General features: G+C 41.8%; 1 protein-coding gene across 2 annotated transcripts in view; it reads right to left on the bottom strand.

Annotated features, from left to right (window-relative positions):
- Positions 1-27,018, bottom strand: part of ITGB2 (integrin subunit beta 2) — a 179,742-nt gene that overhangs the window by 37,191 nt on the left and 115,533 nt on the right. For both annotated transcript variants that reach the window (XM_077272157.1, XM_077272156.1), the window contains exons 8-11: positions 26,256-26,351; positions 18,516-18,605; positions 7,109-7,249; positions 1,372-1,556 (exon numbers count right to left, since the gene is read on the bottom strand). In XM_077272157.1, the coding sequence (XP_077128272.1) occupies positions 1,372-1,556; positions 7,109-7,249; positions 18,516-18,605; positions 26,256-26,351 (512 nt within the window). The remainder of the gene's footprint in view (positions 1-1,371; positions 1,557-7,108; positions 7,250-18,515; positions 18,606-26,255; positions 26,352-27,018) is intronic.

A 27,018-nucleotide genomic window follows, 5' to 3' on the forward strand; every position in this document is an offset into this window, starting at 1 on the left:
TTCCAGTTGTGTAGATTCCTCAGTCATCTTGAATGTACTGCTATTTTAAGTTCTAATCACAGACTTTCAATGATGTTCAGATTAGGGGATGGTGAGGGCCATTGTAAAACCTTCAGCTTGCGCCTTTTGAGGTAGTCTATTGTGGATTTCCAAGTGTGTTTATGATCATCATCCATTTGTAGAAGCCATCATCTTTTCAACTTCAGGTTTTTTACAGATGGTGTTATATTTGCATCAAGAATTTATTGAAATTTAATTGAATCCATTCTTCCCTCTATTCGTAAAATGTTCCCCGTGTCATTGGCTGCAACACAACCCCAAAGCATGATTGATCCACCCCCATGCTTAATGGTTGGCGAAATGTTCTTTTCTTGAAATTCTGTGCCCTTTATTCTCCACGCATATCTTTGATCATAGTTCTATTTTAACCTTATCGGTTCACAGGATTTGTTTCAAAAATGCATCAGGCTTGTTTAGATGTTCTTTTACATACTACTGACATTGAATTTTATGGTGAGGACGCAGGACAGGTTTTCTTTTGATGACTCTACCATGAAGGACATATTTGTGAAGGTGTCTCTGACCAGTAGAACAATGTACGACAACTCCAGAGCCTGGTAAATCTGTCTGATGGTCTTTTGCAGTCAAGCAGGGGTTCTGATTTGCCTCTCTAGAAATCCTACAAGCAGTTCTCATTGAAATTTTGCTTGGTCTTCCAGAACCTATCTTGACCTCCACTGTTCTAGTTAACTGCTATTTCTTAATTACATTTTGAACTTCAGAAAGGATACCTTAAACGCTTTATTATCTTCTTATAGCTTTCTCCTGCTTTGTGGTCCTCCACCATTTTCATTTTTAGAGTGCTGGGCAGCTGCTTTGAAGAACCCATGGCTGTTGTTTTTGGCACAAGGTTAGAAGAGGTTGGGCTTTTTATAAAGCTGGGAGGTTTGCATCACCTGGCCTTTCCTAACAATGATTGTGAGCAAGCCATAACCCTAACAGGCTAATTAAGTTCTGAAACCTTGGTCAAAGTTATCTGAGCAAACATATCTCCAAGGCTGGCACAACTTTTGCTTCTGCCTATTTTCCTTTTTGTAATTTTTAAAATGTAAAAAATGACAATATATTTTTTTTTTGCCTAAAATACAAAGGAAATGTGTTATTTTTAACTTTAGCCCTTTTTAGAGATCATTTCCTCTTCAACTTGATTATGTGTCCACAATAACAGTAATTTTGACCAGGGGTGCACAAACTTTGACATGGCACTGTATATCACTGTATAAATGATTTGGGCTAGGGGTGTTAAAGTATGATAGGTTCCCTCTAATATAATTGTCTGATTTTGAATGAAAGTATAATTTATTTTTTTACCTGCAGACTCCACAAACAATCTTTCCTTTAGAGTTGCATGCTTTAGGATCAACGCCATCATCACACTTACAGTCACATGCAGTTCTCACATTCACAATCACAGAGTCTGTAAATCCCAGGGCACGGATTGAAAAACTTTGATTTGGAAGGCATCTTTTTGCAGTTACTTTGACCTTAAATGTTATCTGAAAGACATGGAATTTGTGAGAGACAAAAATCTGCAAGTGTTAACATTAAAATCAAACTTGAATTAAAATGGAATTTTAAAGTAAGCACAACAGCCTTATTACATGCAGTTTGTGCTGTGAAATGTTCACTGCTGACATCCACATTTCTAATAATTTTTATTTTTTTGTTGGAGAACCAAAATAATTATTGTGTTTTGTTATGGCACATAAGTCTGATTGTTTCATATGATAATATTAAGTTTTGCTTTGATCTGTTTATGCTCTTGTAGAGGTAAATTGTGCAAAGGTGAAAAAAAATGCTTTAATTTTGATTCTTTATATTTTTTCAAAGTTAAAACATCACATAAAACTTTGTGCTTATTGATTATACTATACTTTGGGCAATATTTCTCTGTATGAAAAAAATTAGCTAAAGATATGTGTAGATGGAATTTTTTTCAGATGGATTCCATCTGTAACCCACCTGAAAAAGCACTAAAAAAAGTAAAAAAGAATGAACATATGCACAGCGATGTCAAAACGACTTGCTTGAGATATATATATTATATATACAGTATATATATATGTATATATATATATATATATATATATATATATATACACACACACACACACAATACACAGTTGTGTGAAAAAGTGTTTGCCCCCTTCCCGATGTCCTATTCTTTTGCATGTTTGTCAAACTTAAATGTTTCAGATCACCAAACAAATGTTGATATTAGACAACGATAACACAAGTAATCACAGAATGAAGTTTTTAAAGGGAACCTGTCACCCCCAAAATCGATGGTGAGGTAAGCTCACCGTCATCAGGGGCTTATCTACAACATTCTGTAATGCTGTAGATAAGCCCCCGATGTTACCTGAAAGAGGAGAAAAAGACGTTAGATTATACTCACCCATGGGTGGTCCCGCTGCGGTCCGGGTTTGATGGGTGTCTCAGGTCCAGTCCGGAGCCTCCCATCTTCATTCCATGATGTCTTCTTCTGGTCTTCATGCCGCGGCTGCAGCGTACTTTGTCTGCCCTGTTAAGGGCAGAGCAAAGTACTGCAGTGCGCAGGCGCCGGACCTGAGACACCCATTGGACCTGGACCGCAGCGGGACCGCCCCTGGGTGAGTATAATCTAACGTCTTTTTCTCCTCTTTCAAGTAACATCGGGGGCTTATCTACAGCATTACAGAATGCTGTAGATAAGCCCCTGATGACGGTGAGCTTACCTCACCATCGATTTTGGAGGTGACAGGTTCCCTTTAAATGAAATTCTTTATTAAGGGAAAAATAAATCCAAACCTACAGGGGCCCTGTGTGAAAAAGTGTTTGCTCTCTAATAAGTGGTTGGGCCACCCTTAGCAGCAACAACTGCAATCAAGCATTTGCAATATCTGGTAATGAGTCTTTTACAGTTCTCTGGAGGAATTTTAGCCCACTCATCTTTGCAGAATTGTTGTAATTCAGCCACATTGGAGGTTTAAGAGCATTGTTACGTGCACGCCGCTAGGTTCAGATAAGGGCGGGAAAGGTCTCATGAATTCTTTGGAATCCTGGGGGAACCGTTATTTAGGGCGACCATGCACTGCAGCTTCCTCAGGCACAAGATGGATCCACTTGCTCACACAGACACTATTGATAGAGTCCTCATTAACAAATGAACAGTGTAGTTTAATATCACAGCACGTCCAGTACAATTCAAGTCTCTTAAGCACAGGCTTCATAAAAAGTATAGCTGCTTCTTAAAGGCACATTGACTAACAGTCTATTTTGATAGCACGGTTCAGCACAGATCAAGACACAGCATTCCTTTTAGCACAGTTGAAGGAAATGATTCCTGTGACACAATTCCTTCCAGTCCTTATCTTCCTGCTCCTGACAGACTTTTTCAACTATCAGTACAGGGGTTAGTTCAGCTTCACTCTTTAATGGAATCCAGTGTCCCTGTCATTCACTTGCCTGAACTTTTGTGAGAGACAGATCACACACCACTCATCCCTTCAGCTGCTGCCAGAATAGAAAACAAGTTCCCCACAATCCCCCTGGGGCTCTGCTAAACACTCCCTGCCTCCTGTGACTGTGTTACATAGTTACATAGTTACATAGTTATTACATGGGTGTTAACCCCTCTAGTTGCTGGATGCTTTTGAAGCAACAACACTCAGCACTACTTTTGCATGTCACAGCATGAAACGCCTTTTGAAGGTCTTGCCACAACATCGCAATCTGATTTAGGTCAAGACTTTGACTAGGCCACTCCAAAGTCTTAATTTGTGTATGTTTGGCCACTGATAGATTAGATGCTCCTAATCAACTCGCTACCTGCATTAAAGACAGCTGTCTTACATTGTCACCTTTATAAAAGACTCCTGTCCACAGACTCAATTAATCAGTCAGACTCTAACCTCTACAAGATGGGCAAGACTAAAGAGCATTCTAAGGATGTCAGGAACAAGATCGTAGACCTGCACAAAGCTGGATTGGGCTACAAAACCATACGTAAGACGCTGGGTGAAAAGGAGACAACTTTTGGTGCAATAGTAAGAAAATGGAAGAAATACAAAATAACTGTCAATCTACATTGATCGGGGGCACCATGCAAAATCTCACCTCATGGCGTATCCTTGATCATGAGGAAGGTGAGAGATCAGCCTAAAACTACACAGGGGAAACTTCTTAATTATCTCAAGACACCAAGAAAACCATTGGTATCACATTATGCCGTAAAGGTTTAAAATCCTGCAATGCCCACAAGGTCCCCCTACTCAAGATCGCACATGTGCAGGGCCATCTGAAGTTTGCCAATGAACACCTGGATGATTCTATGAGTGATTGGGAGAAGGTGCTGTGGTCAGATGAGAAAAAATGAGGTCTTTGGCATTAACTCAAATCACTGTGTTTGGAGAAAGAGAAATGCTGCCTATGACCCAAAGAACACTCTCCCCACTGTCAAGCATGGAGGTGGAAACAATGTTTGGGGGTGTTTCTCTGCAAAGGGCACAGGACTACTTCACCGAATCAATGGGAGAATGGATTGAGCCATGTACTGTAAATTCCTGAGTGGCAACCTCCTTCCCTCCCCCAGGTCCTGGCTGGGTCTTCCAGAAAGACAATGACCCAAAACAAACAGCCAAGGCAACAAAGGAGTGGCTAAAAAAGAAGCACATTAAGATCATTGAGTGGCCTAACCAGTCTCCAGACCTTAATCCCATAGAAAAGTTGCCAAGCGACAGCTCAAAATCTTAATTATTTAGAGATTATCTGCAAAGAGGAGTGGACCAGAATTCCTCCTGACATGTCCGCAAACCTCATCATCAACTACAAAAACCATCTGACTGCTGTGCTTGCCAACAAGGGTATTAAGTCTTGTTTGCCAGAGGGATCAAATACTTATTTCTCACTGCAAAATGCAAGTAACTTTATATAATGTATACAATGTGATTTTCTGGATTTTATTTTTGATGTTCTATCTTTCAATGCTAAAATTAACCCACCCTTAAAATGATAGACTGTTCATGTCTTTGTCAGTGGGCAAACTTACAAAATAAGCAAGAGATTTTTATTTATTTCCCCCACTGTATGATCCATGCAGGCATATTTCATGCACGCAATCCCTGCATGTGTTGCGGCTGTCGAACAGTCACGAGACTTGCAGCCGCAGTGACTCGAGCATAGTTTTTGAGCTCACCGAGATGCTTGTGTCGCATCCCAGGAGTCCGGTTGCCACAGTGGCATTGCCTCCCTCACAGGGGGTGATGTCATGCCTGGAAGCAAGGAGGGGTCCCCTTACCAGGTAACACCAGCATCCAACACTTTTCCTGACTCCAGACCAGAAGGTGGAGCTCTAACACCCGGTTTCAAGGGAGCTTCTCTATAAGTTCTGGCCTGGAGGTGGAGTTAGTCAGTGAGTAGTTAGTCTGAGTCTGAGAGAGAAGAGGAGAGGAGAGAAGTCGAGGAGAACCTGGGGAGTGGAGATGTAACCAAGCTCACCCCAGAGCTGAGCGCTAGAAACCGGACACCGGAGTCCATGGTTGCTTGGGTACTGAAGTCTCGGCAGTTAAATCTGGAGGGCAGGAGACTGCAGATCTCCTGGCCCATCTAACACCCAGTGACACAACAGCATACCAGAGCCCAGAGCCGCCACGAAAGAACGACACCTGTAAAAGGTTCAAATGGCCTGCCATGCGGGTACAGTTTGATTTTAACTGCCAGACAGTGAGGGGGACTTGAGCAGAGCTTAAAGCAGCAATGACCTAACCGGACAGCGCAGTAGGAAGACCTCCAAACCCACCTGGCTAGGTGGATCCTAAATTGCTTCCAGGCTGCACGGATCTCCATTACCATCTGTTACCCGTGCCCCGGACTGCACCTTCAGCCATCGAGTAAAGGTAAAGAAAACTACAGCCCTTGTGTCCTCCAGTCATTTCTTGCACCCTCTGTCCTGCACCCCAACGTCCATGGTCCCTTATAACAGTACCAGTAGCCCAGGAGCCCCGCTCCACCTGAGGAGACATCCCAGCTGCGTCACAGAGGTCCCCTTAAGCAGCATCAGCCATCCATCGCCGAACACCACAGGTGGCGTCATGAACTAATCCCCTATAAACTTTATTCCGCTTTCATTTTAATTTTATTGGACACCCAGGGCTACGGACCGGGTCACTGCTGCCGTGACAACCCTCTGAAGACCTGTCCGACCTGGTCCGAATACCCCACGGCCTTAGCGGGCGCTCCACTTGATTAGCGCTCGAGCATGCTTGGATAACACCTTATCCGTGCACGCTCGCTCATCACTAGTTGTCACTTCTTTTAACTCATGAAGGGGCTAAAAAGGTAACATTGCCACACTTCTGGAGGCTTCTGCTTGGAGGCCGCCACTATATTTTATATTTTCTCAAGCTTCTTCTGTTTAAAAAATGATGCAGGTACATTAGTGTCTAAAAGACGGTGCGTGCATATACTTTTAGAATTACCAACATACAAGTCCAAAACTGGAAAAAATACTAGTAGCAATGTCTCAATTTCCCTAGAATATACAATTTTTTTATGTAAATTAGTTTAAGGGAAGAGTCAGACAGTCATATAACTCGGACATGGGATCGCAACGCAATGCTCGGACTGGACGGCGGTTTTCCCGAACTGACTGCGACAGAATATATTTCTATGCAGCTGTCATGCTCAGGTCGGGAGAGCCGCTGGCCAGTCCAAGGATTGCGTTGCGATGCCTCTATGAGTTATGACTCTTCCCCAAACCCCAGCCATCTGCAGTGTAGTTTGAGTGACACTAGCATTAAAAAATGTGACTGCATCAAAAGGGAATATATAACTTGTAATATTTTATATAATATTTTGTTGTCTCATTCTCCCCAATTGCATCATTATAACTCAAATGCATGTAAAACCTTATAATTAAATAACAAATAATATAATAAATATTGATGATTATAGTTTTATATTGATGTTTTTCATGTGCTGCCTCTATAAAGCCACAAAATATAGCAAAAAAAGGGGCTGGTATTTCTTACTATTTTAGCCATGCTCTTGTGCATTATGTTTCACTTACCTCTTCATTGATCCTCACATTGCTGCAAGCCCCTCTAAATTGATCTACAGAATTATTACCGCTGGAGCAATATGAATCATATAGAATCTCCAGAAAGTCCGGAGTAATTCCATGGTCCAGAATGACCTCAGACGACAAGCTCTGTGATCAGATAAAAGAGAGGTCTCAGTATTTTTCACAGCATTAATTTTACCATTTAACAATTTAAAGCCAACCTATATTGGGCCTTCTGAGTGGAGCGTTTTTTCCTTTTGTCCCACATTTTCGTGAACTTATTTTACAACCCAAACCTGTTTCCATTCACAGCTGTACTGTAATTTGTCAGCGGTTAATTTCAATATTTTGTTGGGGGTGGGTGATTATATAATGTACTACTTTTATTTAATTCGTCAGCACAATAACGGCAATACCAAATTTATTGCGCAAGTGGTTTTCATGTTTTCCCCCTTTATTACAGCTGGATGGGTCATGTAATCTCCGGTCTGACAACTGGTCCAGTTCATGCTTCTGAGCATAAACAGGAATTCAGTATGACATCACCTATTACATCCCTCCTGGCATTAATCTGCTGATGTTATTTCTACTATATATAAGAGGCAAGTGATATAGTAGGTGAGACACATTGGATGCACTGTAGTATAGATCACTAAATGGAGATCAGGGATAGCAGTTCTGTGGCACTGACCGCCAATATAAATAAAAGCAAGATCCATTGAGGCGACTTCGCCCCTTCTAAAAAGCCAGATGTTTAATGAAAAGTGTACTGTAGTCTGCATTATGGGTTCCATATCAGAAGAAAAAGGAATAATGGCAAATCATCCAGAACAGGTATACACAAGGTACACAAAACCCCTCTCTAACTCATTAACAATAAACTATACATGTCAAAGAAAATGATAGCTCTTTTTTAAATATTAGTAAGAACTATTGTCACGCTGTGACCGTAGGAATGCCGGGGAATAGGGACCCTACACTGTCCCTAATATAGGGAAGCTATAGTCTATCCTTATGGCTGGAGTCACACTTAACGTATAAAAATACAGTCCATCTTACATGGACGAGAATCGCAGAAATGTTCCCTGAACAGTGATCCGTATGTCATCCGTGTGCAGTGCGAGGGTGCGATTTTCTCGTATCTAAGCATCCGTGTGACATCCGTATGGCGAGATTCTCTCGTCAGCTTGGAAAATGGACATATAATGGATCCATGGCCTCAAATATTTGTGAAAACATATATACAGTATATATATATATATATATATATGTATATGTATATATGTCAGTGACACACATATATACAGGGTGAGCCATTTATATGGATACACCTAAATAAAATGGGAAAATGGGAATGGTTGGTGATATGAACTTCCTGTTTGTGGCACATTAGTATATGGGAGGGGAAAACTTTTCAAGATGGGTGGTGACCATGGCGGCCATTTTGAAATCAACCATTTTGGATCCAACTTTACTTTTTTCAATAGGAAGAGGGTCATGTGACACATCAAACTTATTGAGAATTTCACAAGAAAAACAATGGAGTGCTTGGTTTTAATGTACCTTTATTCTTTCATGAGTTATTTACAAGTTTATGACACACTTATAAAATGTGTTCAAAGTGCTGCCCATTGTGTTGGATTGTCAATGCAACCCTCTTCTCCCACTCTTGACACACAGATAGCAACACCGCAGAAAAAATGCTAGCACAGGCTTCCAGTATCCGTTGTTTCAGATGCTGCACATCTCGTATCTTCACAGCATAGACAATTGCCTTCAGATGACCCCAAAGATAAAAGTCTAAGGGGTTCAGATCGGGAGACCTTGGTGGCCATTCAACTGGACCACAATGACCAATCCCGTTTCCAGGAAACTGTTCATGTAGGAATGCTTGGACCTGAGTTCAAGTTCACCGTGGGTCAGGTGGGAAGTCTGTGCAGCCTCAGTGACGTCAGCGGTAATCTGACTCGTGGTGAACTTGACAGCATGGGAAAATGTTCAAAAACTTTCCCACGCTAATGAGTTCATGTCCGGTCAGGCGGGGAGGCTGCGTAGGCAACTTTTCATTCATTACACAGTGGATTACAGTCGGGCGGTAGCATTAGTACTGCTCCCAGTTGTAAACTATATAACCCCTTAAGATGGATTGCAGCGTGGGACTTGACTGTATGGCGGACAGGTATGGGATATTGTTCATTTTTTATTTTGGATTTTTTACAGGAGAACGAGGGCTTCGCTTGGACTGGGAGTGTAATAAAGATGGAAAACCTGTGTGTTTAATTATTTCATTAAAAAATGTTATTCTTAATGTGTGTGTAATTTTTTTAACCCATTCATACTATAGGATTAGTAATGGATAGGTGTCTTATTGACACCTCTCCATTATTAACCAAGCTTAATGTCACCTAACAATAGCAAGGTGACATTAACCCCTTATTACCCCATATCCCACTTCTACATGGCAATGGGAAGAGAGAGGCTAACGGCCTTTTCTGGGGTGGCTGGGGGCAGATGTTTTTAGCCAGGGGGGGCCAATAACAATTTGGAGCCCAATTTTTTTGCCCTGAATAAATTCATTAATTTAACACCTACATCTCCAAATATATATAGTCAGGGACATATATAAATCTAACTGATATGCAATGGTTTACTGTATGTAAACCATGTGTCATGTCCTGTCGGCTTCTGCAATGATTTTACAGAACCCGACAATTGAATTATCGGCTATTCTGCTACCTAACTCTCTATGAAATATAAATATATATATACAGTATGTGTGTCAATGATATATATATATATATATATATATATATATATATATATATAAATATAAATATATATATATATATATATATATATATATATATATATATATATACCTATGCTATGTGTAGACATTTATTTTATCTATTCTATTTTAACCTGTCAGTGTGATTTTACTTTACACCGCACTGAAATGCCGGCTTTTCTAAAGGACACTGGTGCATATTTCTCCCAAGTCACGCTGATGGTCTGTGTGGTGTGCGGGTTTTTCTCGCACCCATAGACTTTCATTGGCGAGTCTCGGCCGATTTACGGTGCAAATCGCAGAAAACGATGATGGGAGCTGCCCCATAGATTAACATTGGTACGAGTGCTATGCCATTTTTTTTATAGCATAGCACTCGTCTGTAGTGTTGAGCATTCCGATACCGCAAGTATCGGGTATCGGCCGATATATGCGGTATCGGAATTCCGATACCGAGTTCCGATATTTTTGTGATATCGGAAATCGGAATCGGAAGTTCCCAGTGTATGGTTCCCAGGGTCTGGAGGAGATGAGACTCTCCTTCAGGCCCTGGGATCCATATTCATGTAAAAAATAAAGAATTAAAATAAAAAATATGGATATACTCACCCCTCCGGCAGCCCCTGGACCTTACCGATGTAACCGGGAGCCTCCGTTCCTAAGAATGACGAGTTTAGGACCTGCGATGACGTCGCGGCTCATGATTGGTCGCGTGAGCGGTCACATGAGCGGTCACGCAACTAATCACAAGCCGCGACATCATCGCAGGTCTTTCACTCGCTCATTCTTAGGAACGGAGGCTGCCGGTTACAGCGGTTACTACCAGGGCGCGTCAGAGGGTGAGTATATCCCTATTTTTTATTTTTATTCTATCTTATTATTTTATTATTTTATTTTATTTTTATTCTTTATTTTACACATTAATATGGATCCCAGGACCTGAAGGAGAGTTTCCTCTCCTTCAGACCCTGGGAACCATCCAGGATACCTTCCGATACTTGTGTCCCATTGATTGTATTGGTATCGGGTATCGGTATCGGCGATATCCGATATTTTTCGGATATCGGCCGATACCATCCGATACCGATACTTGCAAATATCGGAAGGTATCGCTCAACACTACTCGTCTGTATTATACGGTAATGTGACTCCTGCCTTAACCCCGGGGTTACTCCTGATCATGTCTTGTGAATTTACTTTTTGGCTCCCTCTAGTGGCTACTAGTGATTTGACCGCGATGCGTTCATATATCAAGGAGTCTCTGGAGAAGGGGCATATCCGTCCTTCTTCTTCCCCTCTTGGTGCGGGATTCTTTTTTGTGGCTAAAAAGGACGGATCTTTGAGGCCTTGTATTGACTATCGGCTTTTGAATAAGATCACTGTCAAATTTCAGTATCCTTTGCCGTTGTTGTCAGACTTGTTTGCCCGGATTAAAGGTGCCAAGTGGTTCACCAAGATAGACCTTCGTGGTGCGTACAACCTTGTGCGCATTAAGCAAGGAGATGAATGGAAAACCGCATTCAATACGCCCGAAGGTCATTTTGAGTACTTGGTGATGCCATTTGGGCTCTCTAATGCACCTTCAGTTTTTCAGTCCTTTATGCATGACATTTTCCGGAAGTATCTGGATAAATTTTTGATCGTTTATCTGGATGATATTCTGGTTTTTTCTGATGATTGGGACTCGCATGTGGAACAGGTCAGGATGGTTTTCAAGATTTTGCGTGACAATTCTTTGTTTGTTAAAGGCTCAAAGTGTCTTTTTGGTGTACAGAAGGTTCCCTTTTTAGGGTTCATTTTTTCCCCTTCTGCTGTGGAGATGGACCCAGTCAAGGTTCGAGCTATTCATGATTGGACTCAACCCTCGTCAGTTAAGAGTCTTCAGAAGTTCTTGGGTTTTGCTAACTTCTACCGTCGTTTTATCGCTAATTTTTCTAGCGTTGTTAAACCGTTGACGGATATGACCAAGAAAGGCTCTGATGTGGCTAACTGGGCTCCTGCTGCCGTGGAGGCTTTGCAGGAGTTGAAGCGCCGGTTTACTTCAGCGCCTGTTTTGTGCCAGCCTGATGTCTCACTTCCCTTTCAGGTTGAAGTGGATGCTTCGGAGATTGGGGCAGGGGCCGTTTTGTCGCAGAGAGGCCCTGGTTGCTCTACTATGAGACCTTGTGCCTTTTTCTCTAGGAAGTTTTCGCCGGCAGAGCGAAATTATGATGTGGGCAATCGGGAGTTGTTGGCCATGAAGTGGGCATTTGAGGAGTGGCGTCATTGGCTCGAGGGTGCTAAGCATCGTGTGGTGGTCTTGACTGATCACAAAAATCTGATGTACCTCGAGTCTGCTAAACGCCTGAATCCTAGACAGGCCCGCTGGTCATTGTTTTTCTCCCGTTTTGACTTTGTGGTTTCGTATTTACCAGGTTCTAAGAATGTGAAGGCCGATGCTCTGTCTAGGAGCTTTGTGCCTGATGCTCCTGGAGTCGCTGAACCTGTGGGTATTCTTAAGGAAGGAGTTATCCTGTCAGCTATTTCTCCAGATCTGCGACGTGTGTTGCAGAGATTTCAGGCTGGTAGGCCTGACTCTTGTCCACCTGACAGATTGTTTGTGCCTGCTAAATGGACCAGCAGAGTCATTTCCGAGGTTCATTCCTCAGTGTTGGCAGGGCACCCGGGAATTTTTGGCACCAGAGATCTGGTGGCCAGGTCCTTTTGGTGGCCTTCCTTGTCAAGAGATGTGCGGTCATTTGTGCAGTCCTGTGGTACTTGTGCTCGAGCTAAGCCTTGCTGTTCTCGTGCCAGCGGGTTGCTCTTGCCCTTGCCTGTCCCGAAGAGACCTTGGACACACATCTCTATGGATTTCATTTCGGATCTTCCGGTGTCTCAGGGCATGTCTGTCATCTGGGTGATATGTGATCGTTTCTCCAAGATGGTCCATCTGGTTCCTTTGCCCAAACTGCCTTCCTCTTCTGATCTGGTTCCTGTGTTCTTCCAGAACGTGGTTCGTTTGCACGGCATTCCTGAGAATATTGTGTCGGACAGAGGATCCCAGTTTGTTTCCAGGTTCTGGCGATCCTTTTGTGGTAGGATGGGCATAGATTTGTCGTTTTCGTCCGCTTTTCATCCACAGACTAACGGACAAACGGAACGAACTAATCAGACTCTGGAGGCGTATTTGAGGTGTTTTGTCTCTTCTGATCAGGATGATTGGGTGACCTTCTTGCCGTTGGCTGAATTTGCCCTTAATAATCGGGCTAGTTCTGCCACCTTGGTTTTGCCATTTTTCTGCAACTCTGGTTTCCACCCTCGTTTTTCCTCGGGACATGTGGAGCCTTCTGACTGTCCTGGGGTGGATTCTGTGGTGGATAGGTTGCAGCGGATCTGGAATCATGTGGTGGACAACTTGAAGTTGTCACAGGAGAAGGCTCAGCGTTTTGCCAACCGCCGCCGCGGTGTGGGTCCCCGAATTCGTGTTGGGGATTTGGTATGGCTGTCTTCTTGATTTGTTCCTATGAAGGTCTCCTCTCCCAAATTTAAGCCTCGATTCATTGGTCCTTCCAAGATGTTGGAGATCCTTAATCCTGTATCCTTTCGCCTGGATCTTCCGGTGTCGTTTGCCATTCACAACGTATTTCATAGGTCCTTGTTGCGGCGGTACGTTGTGCCTGTGGTTCCTTCTGCTGAGCCTCCTGCTCCGGTGTTGGTTGAGGGCGAGTTGGAGTACGTGGTGGAGAAGATCTTAGATTCTCGTCTCTCCAGGCGGAGGCTTCAGTACCTGGTCAAGTGGAAGGGCTATGGTCAGGAGGATAATTCCTGGGTGGTCGCCTCTGATGTGCATGCGGCCGATTTAGTTCGTGCCTTTCACGCCGCTCATCCTGATCGCCCTGGTGGTCTTGGTGAGGGTTCGGTGACCCCTCACTAAGGGGGGGGTACTGTTGTGAATTTACTTTTTGGCTCCCTCTAGTGGCTACTAGTGATTTGACTCTGGGTTTGTCAGTCATTCCTTTTATGCTCACCTGGGTCGTTTGGTCAGGGGTGTTGCTATATAAGCTCCCTGGACCTTCAGTTCAATGCCTGGCAACGTTGATATCAGAGCTAATCTGTAGTGCTCTTGTCTACTGATCCTGGTTCCTGCTTGATTAAGCTAAGTCTGCTTTTTTGCTTTTTGCAATTCGTTATTGTTTGCATTTTTTGTCCAGCTTGTATATTATCTGTATCCTGACCTTGCTGGAAGCTCTAGGGCGGCTGGTGTTCTCCCCCCGGGCCGTTAGACGGTTCGGGGGTTCTTGAATCTCCAGCGTGGATTTTTTGATAGGGTTTTTGTTGACCATATAAGTTATCTTACTATATTCTGCTATTAGTAAGTGGGCCTCTCTGTGCTAAACCTAGTTCATCTCTGTGTTTGTCATTTCCTCTTACCTCACCGTTATTATTTGTGGGGGGCTTGTATCCTACTTTTGGGGTCCTTTCTCTGGAGGCAAGAGAGGTCTTTGTTTTCCTCTTCTAGGGGTAGTTAGCTCTCCGGCTGGCGCGAGACATCTAGCGACCAACGTAGGCATGTTCCCCGGCTACTTCTAGGGTTGGCGTTAGGAGTAGATATATGGTCAACCCAGTTACCACTGCCCTATGAGCTGGATTTTTGTACTTTGCAGACTTGCTGATATCTCTGAGACCCTCGCCATTGGGGTCATAACATCATGGAGATGCCTGGTTCTCATACCTCTCTGTGCTGCTATAAAATCCTATGCAGCTTCCACCCTCCCTCCAGTGAGGGAAGGGGCTTAAAAGGGGTAGCACCAGCTGGACAGATAGGGGCAAACCAAGGCACAATGATACGACAGGCACACAGGATAAAATATAAAGCGAAGATGGGTGCACAGTAACGGGGCAGAAAAGCAACATGAAGGAATGCCAACAAGGGTAAGGAAGAGGTATTCACAACAAACCGCATGCAACAATCTTAAGAAGACAAGAGCAACACTCCAGCAACACCTTCTCCACTGCAGTCAAGAACAGAATGAAGATTCTGTTGCTTGCATGGAGGCAAGCTAGACACAGGTTTATATAATGGAAGACTATGGTTCCAATAAGCAGCACAGCCAATAGATCATGAGGAACGCTAAACCCCTTAAAGGCCACAAGAAACTTGTTAACTCATGAATGACAGTGAGGACTTAAAGAGGACCTGTGTTCAGCTAATCATTGCAATCTTCTAATCTCAAATGTACCACAGGTCCCAGCAGGGGTGGGTGTCATAAAATGAGCCCAGAAGGTTTTATTAAGAGATGCTACGCTGGAGTATCTCATGAAAAAAATTATAACCTACGGTAGCATCAACATGGGTTTATGAGGGATCAGTCCTCTCACTAATTTTATCAGCTGCTATGAGGTAATTTCTAGACTGAACCAAGATAAAAGCTACTATACATATTAGACTAAAGTTGGCCAACAGTGTTATGTGTATGTGGGCCTGCCCACTCTGCCATGAGAGTTGATATAGGGAAAAAAAGATTCAGTATGTTGGATTGCCAACTGTTGATCGTTTTATTCCCTGGGAGATAAGTCCTGCCAAAGTGGCCTGCCAGCAGCTCTCTCACAGAAAACACAGCAACAGTTGGACAAATTCTCTCTCTAACGTGTATGGAGCCTTAAGTATATGAATAATGTGTATCTAAGTTTATCAAAGGCATTCAATACAGCGCCACGTAGAAGGTAGATACATAAAACAAGAACAATGCAACTAGCGGAAAATATCTGCAAATTAGTTAGCAACTGGCTCAGTGATGGGAAACAGAGGGTAATTATTAATGTAACACACTTTGATTGGGTCACAGCTAACAGTGTGGTACCACAAGTGTCAGTATTGGGCCCTCTTCTTTTGAATATGCTTATTAATCATCTTGTTGAAGGCATACATAGTAGAACTTCTATATTTACAGTTAACATTAAACCCTTTAAAATAATCAACACGGAGTAGGATAATTTAAAGGAGTTATCCACTACTTGGTCAACCCCTTTTGAATCCCTATGTTTTCCCCTTGTAAAATAATAACACTTATTTTTTTATTTTGCTTCACCTCACCCAACCTCTAACACTAGAGTTAAGCCCCCATACACATTAGGCTAATGCTGCAAAAACACACACTGTTCACCAGAAGATGTTGTCTGGCCGCTTTCTCATAGAGAACACAGGGGCACCCACCCAGACAATTGAGCGCTATTGTGTTTTGGGAGAGATGGCTAAGATAGTTATAAGAAGAATGATCGGCCTAAGCATCGTTCGGCCAACAGCCATTTAACATGTATGGTCAGCGTTAGGCCTTCTAAGATTGGGTTTAAACTCATTTCTGACGATGCATAGAGCAGTACTATGCCTTAATTCATCAGCAACCACCACCTCCTTTGCACAACACTGGAAATCTCCTGGAATACCATCAATGATGAACATTTTTTTTAGGAAACAAATAGAACCTGCAAATATACAGTAAAGTAATGATGTAATCCTAATTTAAATGGGACAGTCTAGCTTCAAATTGGAAATGTGTAAAATCCACAAAACATGACACCTCTTTACATTGACCTCTGAACTGTACCACTTTTTATTTTCATTTATCTCCCTCACCTTAATCTAGAAACCAAAGGCCCCTAATATCTTCCGTTTTGATCATGGCTTAAGCTAAAGTTTAAGATTATTAGTTCTTTTACAGATTGCAATTTTGTCGCTATTTTCTTTAAAGAATGTAAAACTATACCATATTTTTCTGATTCTATGCTATTTTATGCATGCACAAAACCCTTGTTTCACAATCTAACTTTCCTTTTAAATTATTAGAATTAGTTGAAAAAACAAATAGTGTAAGTTATAAGTAGATCGTGGAGTTGGAACATTCACCTATGGATTTATCTTAGTTGCCATATTTGAAGTCATGAAGGAATTCTTACCTTATAATGGAGCAATTAGCAGCCACATTTTGGCTTCCTCTGAACCACTACAATGGGATTATAGGTTATTATGGTCTCTGTATTCACTTCAATGGGAGCTGAGCTGCAGTATCTGAGAAAAATCACTACAGAGTGTACGGAGCTATGGCATTCCAGCTCTGCACTCTGTGAACTTCTGGTTATCGCACCACAAAGTAACAGATGAGTAGTGAGAGTGGTAGCTGTTAGGTAACAAATATCAAATTGGTGGGGATCTATCTTAAGTATAAGTCATTATTATCTCATCCCCCAACAACCCCTTGTGCAGATGGACATATAATTTGGATCAGTGCTATCCGTTGTTTTGATGGCTAGCACTCGACTACATGTTATTCTGTGGGGTTGTGCACATGTTGAACTCGGTCCAGGAAAAAAAAAAAAATTGCAGCATGCATGATTGACATTCATGTCTATGGGTCTGTGGAAAACATCAGACTGCACTCAGATGACCTTAGAATGCAACCTGACTTTCATGAACTTACATTATAGAAGAGGAGGAGAATTTTTTTTCCTTTTTCTCACCAGCTCATAGAAAAATAGGAACACACTCTGATCAAACTCTGATAAAACTCTGATCAGAGTGTGATTAGCATAATCAGACTGATTTTCTCAGCTCCATAGAAAACGATCATCTGCACCTGCCCTTCATGTAAGAGCAAGTAAGAAGCGTTCTAATGGTCTGAGTAATAGATTTATTTCTATTTTATTAGTTTATTTTATAATATCATCATTACTGATGAGCGAGTATGCTCATTACTCGGGCTTTCCAAGCATGCTCGGGTGGTCTCCAAGTATTTTGGGCATGCTCGGAGATTCAGTTTGTGTCGCCACAGCTGCATAATTTGCGGCTGCTAGACAGCCTGAATACATGTGGGGATTTCCTAACAAACTGACAATCCCCACATGTATTCAGCCTGTCTAGCAGCCGTAAATCATGCAGCTGCGGCGACACAAACTAAATCTCCGAGCACGCCCAAAATATTCGGAGACCACCCAAGCATGCTCAGAAAACCCGAGTAAGGAGCATACTCGCTCATCAGTAATCATCATATTAATACATTTGCATGGTAAACTCATCGATCTGTGAGTTACGGCTGTGCTGGTTTTGAAATATGCTAAACACATTTCACCATTTTTCTGCTGCAAACAACATTTCTACATTGTCTCTATGACCTCTGTGGTTAGGTTTGTAACCACCATTTTTTTTATACCAAGGGAGGTGTCCCAGTTTCAAAACAACATTTTCAAACAATTTTATCACAGCTTTTGCTGAACTTGTGTCTTACTTCACAATATGTCAAACTGTATTAACTTCTGAGAAAATACAGTTCTGTGGTACTATTCTTATACACACATGGACAAAATAGTTTTTACCCTTCTGTTAACCCCTTAACGACTGCCGATATGCCTTTTAACGGTGGCAATTAGGGGTACTTATGCCTCAGCGCCTCTTTTTAACAGCTCTGAGAAATAAGTGTATAGCACCCACCAGTGTCAGAATTTCTTCAGGGTCTTGGCTACCGGGGGGTAGCAGAGACCCCAGAGAACATGATTCGGGTCGCTTTTTACTGACCCCAGTGTTGCGATCGCCGTTACTAAAGGAATTTTTTTTTAAAAAAGTCCAATTTCCCATTTAATATGTAGACTTTTTACCTGATAAGCTTCTGTAATCAACTGGACAACATTACTTGAATCATTGGACAAACTCCCAACCACAGATTTCGGAATCAACTTACTGAGATCCTAAAAAATAAAGCATTTACAATAAGCGAAATATATCCGTGGAGTGACCAAGGCCTTAGTGCAATAAGTAAATGCAGCAATATCAAATATTTACAGTTTTACTACTTTTGCACAATAAAAACATAATTTATGGAAAAACAAATATGTAGCTCTTACTTTTGTAGTTTTTGTAGTACTATGAGAGCCTGTTTTCCAGGACAAATTGTAGTTTTACGTGTTGAAATATATGCAATTTACTGATAAAGTGTTTGAAATGGATGCAAAAAAAAGTCCAGCAAACCTGAAACCATTTATAGGTTGGGATTCAATAACCATACTTTGTGTTAGAAAAACAATTTCCCAAGTTCATCTTCATATTTAGGATTTTAGGATTTTACTCCATATTATTAACCCCTTAAGCCCCGAGGGAGGTTTGCGCGTTAATGACCGGGCCAATATTTACAATTCTGACCACTGTCCCTTTATGAGGTTATAACTCTGGAACGCTTAAACGGATCTTGGCGATTCTGACATTGTTTTCTCGTGACATATTGTACTTCATGATAGTGGTAAATTTCTTCGATATAACTTGCGTTTATTTGTGAAAAATAATGGAAATTTGGCGAAAATTTAGAAAATTTTGCAATGTTCCAACTTTGAATTTTTATGCCCTTAAATCACAGAGATATGTCACACAAAATACTTAATAGGTAACATTTCCCACATGTCTTTACATCAGCACAATTTTGGAACCAACATTTTTTTTTGTTAGGGAGTTATAAGGGTTAAAAGTTGACCAGCAATTTCTCATTTTTACAACACCATTTATTTTTAGGGACCACATCTCATTTGAAGTCATTTTGAGGGGTCTATATGATAGAAAATACCCAAGTGTGACACCATTCTAAAAACTGCACCCCTCAAGGTGCTCAAAACCACATTCAAGAAGTTTATTAACCCTTCAGGTGTTTCACAGGAATTTTTGGAATGTTTAAATAAAAATTAACATTTAGCTTTTTTTCACACAAAATTTATTTCAGCTCCAATTTGTTTTATTTTACCAAGGGTAACAGGAGAAAATGGACCCCAAAAGTTGTTGTACAATTTGTGCTGAGTACGCTGATACCCCAGATGTGGGGGTAAACCACTGTTTGGGTGCATGGCAGAGCTCGGAAGGGAAGGAGTGCTATTTGACTTTTCAATGCAAAATTGACTGGAATTGAGATGGGACGCCATGTTGCGTTTGGAGAGCCCCTGATGTGCCTAAACATTGAAACCCCCCACAAGTGACACCATTTTGGAAATTAGACCCCCTAAGGAACTTATCTAGATGTGTGGTGAGTACTTTAACCCACCAAGTGCTTCAAAGAAGTTTGTAATGCAGAGCCGTAAAAATAAAAAATCATATTTTTTCACAAAAATTATCTTTTCGCCCCCAATTTTTTATTTTCCCAAGGGTAAGAGAAGAAATTGGACCCCAAAACTTGTTGTGAAATTTGTCCTGAGTACGCCGATCCCCCATATGTGGGGGTAAACCACTGTTTGGGCGCATGGGAGAGCTCAGAAGGGAAGGAGCACCATTTGACTTTTCAATGCAAAATTGACTGGAATTAAGTAGGATGCCATGTTGCGTTTGGAGAGCCCCTGATGTGCCTAAACATTGAAACCCCCCACAAGTGACACCATTTTTGAAAGAAGACCACTTAAGGAACTTATCTAGATGTGTGGCGAGCACTTTGACCCAACAAGTGCTTCACAAAAGTTTATAATGCAGAGCCGTAAAAATTAAAAATCATATTTTTTCACACAAATGATCTTTTCGCCCCCAATTTTTTATTTTCCCAAGGGTAAGAGAAGAAATTAGACCACAAAAGTTGTTGTGCAATTTGTCCTGAATACGCCGATACCCCATATGAGGGGGTAAACGACTAACCCTAACACTAATCGTAACCCTAGCCCTAACCCTAGCCCTAACCCTAATGGGAAAATGGAAATAAATACATTTTTTTAATTTTATTATTTTTCCCTAACTAAGGTGGTGATGAAGGGGGGTTTGATTTACTTTTATAGCGTTTTTTATAGCGGATTTTTATGATTAGCAGCTGTCACACACTAAAAGACGCTTTTTATAGCAAAAAAGTTTTTGCGTCTCACTCTCCACATTTTGAGACCTATAATTTTTCATATTTTGGTCCACAGAGTCATGTGAGGTCTTGTTTTTTGCGGAACGAGTTGATGTTTTTATTGGTAACATTTTCGGGCACGTGACATTTTTTGATCGCTTTTTATTCCGATTTTTGTAAGGCAAAATGACCAAAAACCAGCTATTCATGAATTTCTTTTTTTTTATTTAGATACAGAAATGTATTTATGGGAATAATATTTTTTTTTTCTTTATTTAGGAATTTTTTTTTTTTTACACATGTGGAAATTTTTTTTTAAACTTTTTTACTTTGTCCCAAGGGGGGACATCACAGATCACTGATCTGACACTTTGCACAGCACTCTGTCAGATCAGCGATCTGACTTACAGTGCTGCAGGCTTACCAGCACCTGCTCTGAGCAGGCGCTTGGTAGGCCGCTCCCTGCAGGACCCGGATGCAGCCCTGCGGCCATTTTGGATCCGGGGACTGCAGGGAGAGGAGGTAAGAAACACTCGGAACAACGTGACGTGACGTCACCGCTGCGCTCTGCTCTCACTGTACGGCGGCACTCAGTCAGAGCAGGAAGCGGACGGCAAGGGACCTGACGGACATCAGATGGTGAGTATGTACTGTTTGTTTTTTTTTACATTTACGCTGGTAACCAGGGTAAACATCGGGTTACTAAGCGCGGCCCTGCGCTTAGTAACCCGATGTTTACCCTGTTTACCCGGGTGCTGCAGGGGGACTTCGGCATCGTTGAAGACAGTTTCAATGATGCCGAAATCGTTCCCCTGATCGTTGGTCGCTGGAGAGAGCTGTCTGTGTGACAGCTCCCCAGCGACCACACAACGACTTACCAACGATCACGGCCAGGTCGTATCGCTGGTCGTGATCGTTGGTAAATCGCTATGTGAGACGGGGCCTTAAGGGTCTCCTAGGGCTAGCTGCCATGGAGTGGGAGCACCATATCCTCTGACAAGTAGGGTGCGAACCTCCGCTGACAGGCAGGGAGCAGCGGAGGTACAGATTAGTGAGAGGGGCCTACTTATCATATTTAAATCGTTATATATCATTTGCATCAGGCATGCTATTTCACTCCTTTTCCCTGACCTGATTTGTATATATATATATATATATATATATATATATATATATATATATATATATATATATATAGTATATATTATATATGTACTGCCTGTTTTTCTGACCAATACTAGTGGGTACTGTTCTCATGTGTTGTGAGTGAAAGTGTGTCAGCTGGCACTTATCGATAGGGCACAACAGGATAGTAGAATCAGCTGTTGGTGAGCAGGGGTGCCATTCTCATGTGAGTTGTCATAGGGTGCCAACCTCCGTAGCCAGGCAGGCACAAAGATCAAGGTTCATCTTTAGGGTGAATGCAGTGTGCACTTTTTCAGTGTGGTGTTTGTATTTGTTGTGTGTCCCGTTTTTAGCATTATACACTGCTCAAAAAAATGAAGGGAACACTTAAACAACAGAATATAACTCCAAGTAAATCAAACTTCTGTGAAATCAAATTGTCCATTTAGGAAGCAACACTGTTTGACAATCAATTTCACATGCTGTTGTGCAAATGGAATAGACAACAGATGGAAATTATTGGCAATTATCAAGACACCCTCAATAAAGGAGTGGTTCTGCAGGTGGGGACCACAGACCACATCTCAGTACCAATGCTTTCTGGCTGATGTTTTGGTCTCTTTTGAATGTTGGTTGTGCTTTCACACTCGTGGTAGGATGAGACGGACTCTACAACCCACACAAATGGCTAAGGTGATGCAGCTCATCCAGGATGGCACATCAATGCGAGCTGTGGCAAGAAGGTTTGCTGTGCCTGTCAGCGTAGTGTCCAGTGGCTGGATGCGCTACCAGGAGACAGGCCAGTACACCAGGAGACGTGGAGAGGGCCGTAGGAGGGCAACAAACCTGCAGCAGAACCGCTACCTCTGCCTTTGTGCAAGGAGGAACAGGAGGAGCACTGCCAGAGCCCTGCAAAATGACCTCCAGCCGGCCACAAATGTGCATGTGAAAAGGACTCCATGAAGATGATCTGAGTGCCCGACGTCCACAGGTAGGTGTTGTGCTCACAGCCCAACATCATGCAGGATGCTTGGCATTTGCCACAGAACACCAGGATTGACAAATTCACCACTGGCACCCTGTGCTCTTCACAGATGAAAGCAGGTTCACACTGAGCACATGTGACAGACGTGACAGAGTCTGGAGATGCCGTGGAGAGCGATATGCTGCCTGCAACATCCTTCAGCATGACCGGTTTGGCAGTGGTTCAGTAATGGTGTGGGGTGGCATTTCTTTGGAGGACTGCACAGCCAGCCATGTGCTTGCCAGAGGTAGCCTGACTGCCAATAAGTACCAAGGTGAGATCCTCAGACCCCTTGTAAGACATATGCTGGTGCGGTTAGCCCTGGGTTCCTCCTAATGAAGGACCATGCCAGACCTTATGTGGCTGGAGTGTGTCAGCAGTTCCTGCAAGATGAAGGCACTGAAGCTATGGACTGGCCCGCCCATTCCCCAGACCTGAATCCGATTGAGCACATCTGGGACATCATGTCTCACTCCATCCACAGACTGTCCAGGAGTTGACGGATGCTTTAGTTCAGGTCTGGGAGGAGATCCCTCAGGAGACAATCCGCCGCCTCATCAGGCGCATGCCCAAGCGTTGTACAGTAGGGAGGTCATACAGGCACGTGGAGGCCACACACACAATACTGAGCATCTTTTCTTTGTCATGAGGCATTTCCACTGAAGTTGGATCAGCCTGTAATTTGATTTTCCACTTTGATTTTGAGCATCATTCCAACTCCAGACCTCCATGGGGTATTCATTTTGATTTACATTGATAATTGTTATGTTTTATTGTTCTGAACACATTCCACTATGCATTGAATAAAAATTTGCAACTGGAATATTTCATTCAGAGATATCTAGGATGTGGTATTTTAGTGTTCCCTTTATTTTTTGAGCAGTGTATTAACATTTCTTGCCTAAACTGCAAATTAAATCATCAGAGGCATTGTGTTAGCAGACTAGTACAAGCTGAGCAAAAATAAAAATGTGACCAAGGCCTTAGTGCAATAAGTAAATGCAGCAATATTAAATATTTATAGTTTTACTGAAAAAGAGATTTCCAACAGAGTAGGCAGGTCATTGAAAATTAAATGACCTGTTATTCAAAGACCGGAGGCAGGAGGAGGGGTCGGGGAATCACAGGCAGGGAGAAAAAGACCCCCTGTACAGTCCGGCCCCTGTGCACTGAAATCTAATTAGCAGAACACTCCATATGCTGATTAAATAAGAACCACAATGTGGATTTCTTCACTAAAGGTATCAATGTAATCAGTATTACAGCGCCGTTACAGTCATGTATTTAATGTACTGTACATTATAAAGTTGTACTGACAGGTTCTTTAAAAACGGTCAAGTTATAGTTATTGCTTTATTTTGGTCCTATTTTTTGACTACTTTTGAAAAATTCCAAAAATTAATACAAAACTAGAAAACTACAAAAGTTTCATTTTTTTTATTTTAAATAAATTGGAAGATGGAAGTAAATTTAATTAAACTTATGTATAGAAATGGGGGAAGTTTGAAGACTTTGCTTTACTTCCTGTTTGTTATTGCAAAAATTGTAATCTGTTTTCCTGCTATTACACATATTCATTTACAGGAATGAACGTTAATATAATCACTAGGGTGAAGGGGACATTCACATAAATACCAATCAACTTTCCTTCTGAAATCACAGAAAATTGGCAAAATTGTATCAACTCTGTTACACCAAAGTGGTAAAGAGCTTAAAAAAATGTCAGTTTTGAATGATTTGTTATGGAGCATAACTAAAAAAATTAATTTTTTTAACCTTATCATCAGTATGTACCAGAAGTATTATTAATGCAAATGCAATAAAAGTGGCCACTCAAAGCATTTTTATGTTTTCTAGCCAATCAGATTACACCATGCTGTCTATTCCTTTTAATTCAGGGTGCTGTAGTGCTATGATGAGAAACATGTGAGATCTTTCTGAGATGTTATGGAGGTAGGCAGCTTCCTCCATGCTTTAATTCCTATTAATATGGCAAGCTTATAAAGCTATGTTGTAGAGTAGTCCAGCACCCATAGAATTGTGTGGGCTCAAACCTCCATATGTCTCTTTTCTGATACATTCATGAAGTATCCACAAATAAATGAATTGTGACACGTTTTATTGCAATGCACTATTATTATTTTCTACTGGAAGAACTTATTCTATGGAAGAATAAAAAACTAAATGCTTATACTTGCAAAAAGTTATCTGTCACCAGAAGTGACTGAATAAATAATAAACAGATCTGTTAGACTTAATTAGGCTGATGTGCTTGCTTGGAAAATCCACAGTAGAATAGTTGCATAATCCTTTTTAAAAGCTCGTCAGTGTTCCTCCTCCCCTGCTGCCGCCGAGATGTTGCAGTGCTCAGTACAAGCTGTGACTGTCACTCAGCCTTGGTTTGAGGAGAGCGAACACACTAGGGCACATTAGCTCTCTCACACTTAAGGTACCTTCACACGAAACGACATTATAACGATATCGCTAGCAATCCGTGACGTTGCAGCGTCCTCGCTAGCGATATAGTTTAGTTTGACACGCAGCAGCGATCAGGATCCTGCTGTGATGTCGCTGGTCGCTGAATAAAGTCCAGAACTTTATTTGGTCGTCCGATCGCTGTGTATCGTTGTGTTTGAAAGCAAAAGCAACGATACCAGCGATATTTTACACTGGTAACCAGGGTAAACATCGGGTTACTAAGCGCAGGGCCGCGCTTAGTTACCCGATGTTTACCCTGGTTACTAGCGTAAAATGTAAAAAAAACAAACAGCACATACTCACATTGCGTCCCCTGCAGTCTGCTTCCTCCTCTGACTCAGCGCCGCAAAGTGAAAGTGAAAGCAGCACAGCGGTGACGTCACCGCTCTGCTCTCACTGTACGGCGCTCAGTCAGTCAGGAAGTGGACGCAGGGGGACGTGAATGTAAGTATGTGCTGTTTGTTTTTTTTAGATTTTACGCTGGTAACCAGGGTAAACATCGGGTTACTAAGCGCGGCCCTGCGCTTAGTTACCCGATGTTTACCCTGGTTACCAGGGGACCTCGGCATAGTTGATCGCTGGAGAGCGGTCTGTGTGACAGCTCTCCAGCGACCAAACAGCGACGCTGCAGCGATCGACATCGTTGTCGCTATCGCTGCAGCGTCGCTTCGTGTGAAGGTACCTTTAAGTTGGACTCATGTTTCATATTAAGATTATGCAGCCATTCTGGAATGGAATTTCAGAGTGAGTATATCAGCCTCCTCAGGACTAAGATCTATTTTATAATGTATACAGTTTGTTTTGTGAAACCTGAAGACAGAGACATAATTTTTATAAACTAGATTTTATAAATTAATCCTCAGAATCCTTTTACCGTATATCTCTTTATTCTCCAGCTCACATTGTACAGTCTTATCTTACCTGGTATGTTTTCACCATATTGGATGTGACTGCAAACACAACTTGGATGTTATTTTGTGAAAGCTTCTGTGCCAGCTGCCCAACTGATGGGTAATCCTGTTGAAAACCAAAAGCACATCCAGTTTAGAAATTATCTAATAAAATATATTCAATAAATGGGACTGTCTGTTGCATGGCAAGGGAGCGACCATTCATTTTGCTGAAAGAGATGGATAACCTAATTTCTAATTAACCCCTTCACGACCCAGCCTATTTTGACCTTAACCCCTTCATGACCTTGCCGTTTTTTGCAATTCTGACCAGTGTCCCTTTATGAGGTAATAACTCAGGAACGCTTCAACGGATCCTAGCGATTCTGAGATTGTTTTTTCGTGACATATTGGGCTTCATGTTAGTGGTAAATTTAGGTCGATAATTTCTGAGTTTATTTGTGAAAAAAAATGGAAATTTGGCAAAAATTTTGAACATTTCGCAATTTTCACATTTTGAATTTTTATTCTGTTAAACCAGAGAGTTATGTTACACAAAATAGTTAATAAATAACATTTCCCACATGTCTACTTTACATCAGCACAATTTTGGAAACAATTTTTTTTTGCTAGGAAGTTATAAGGGTTAAAATTTGACCAGTGATTTCTCATTTTTACAACAAAATTTGCAAAAAAACATTTCTTTTAGGGACCACCTCACATTTGAAGTCAGTTTGAGGGTTCTATATGGCTGAAAATACCCAAACGTGACACCATTCTAAAAACTGCACCCC

This window comes from Ranitomeya variabilis, chromosome 7 (genome assembly GCF_051348905.1).
Source record: "Ranitomeya variabilis isolate aRanVar5 chromosome 7, aRanVar5.hap1, whole genome shotgun sequence".
NCBI classification, from domain to species: domain Eukaryota; kingdom Metazoa; phylum Chordata; class Amphibia; order Anura; family Dendrobatidae; genus Ranitomeya; species Ranitomeya variabilis.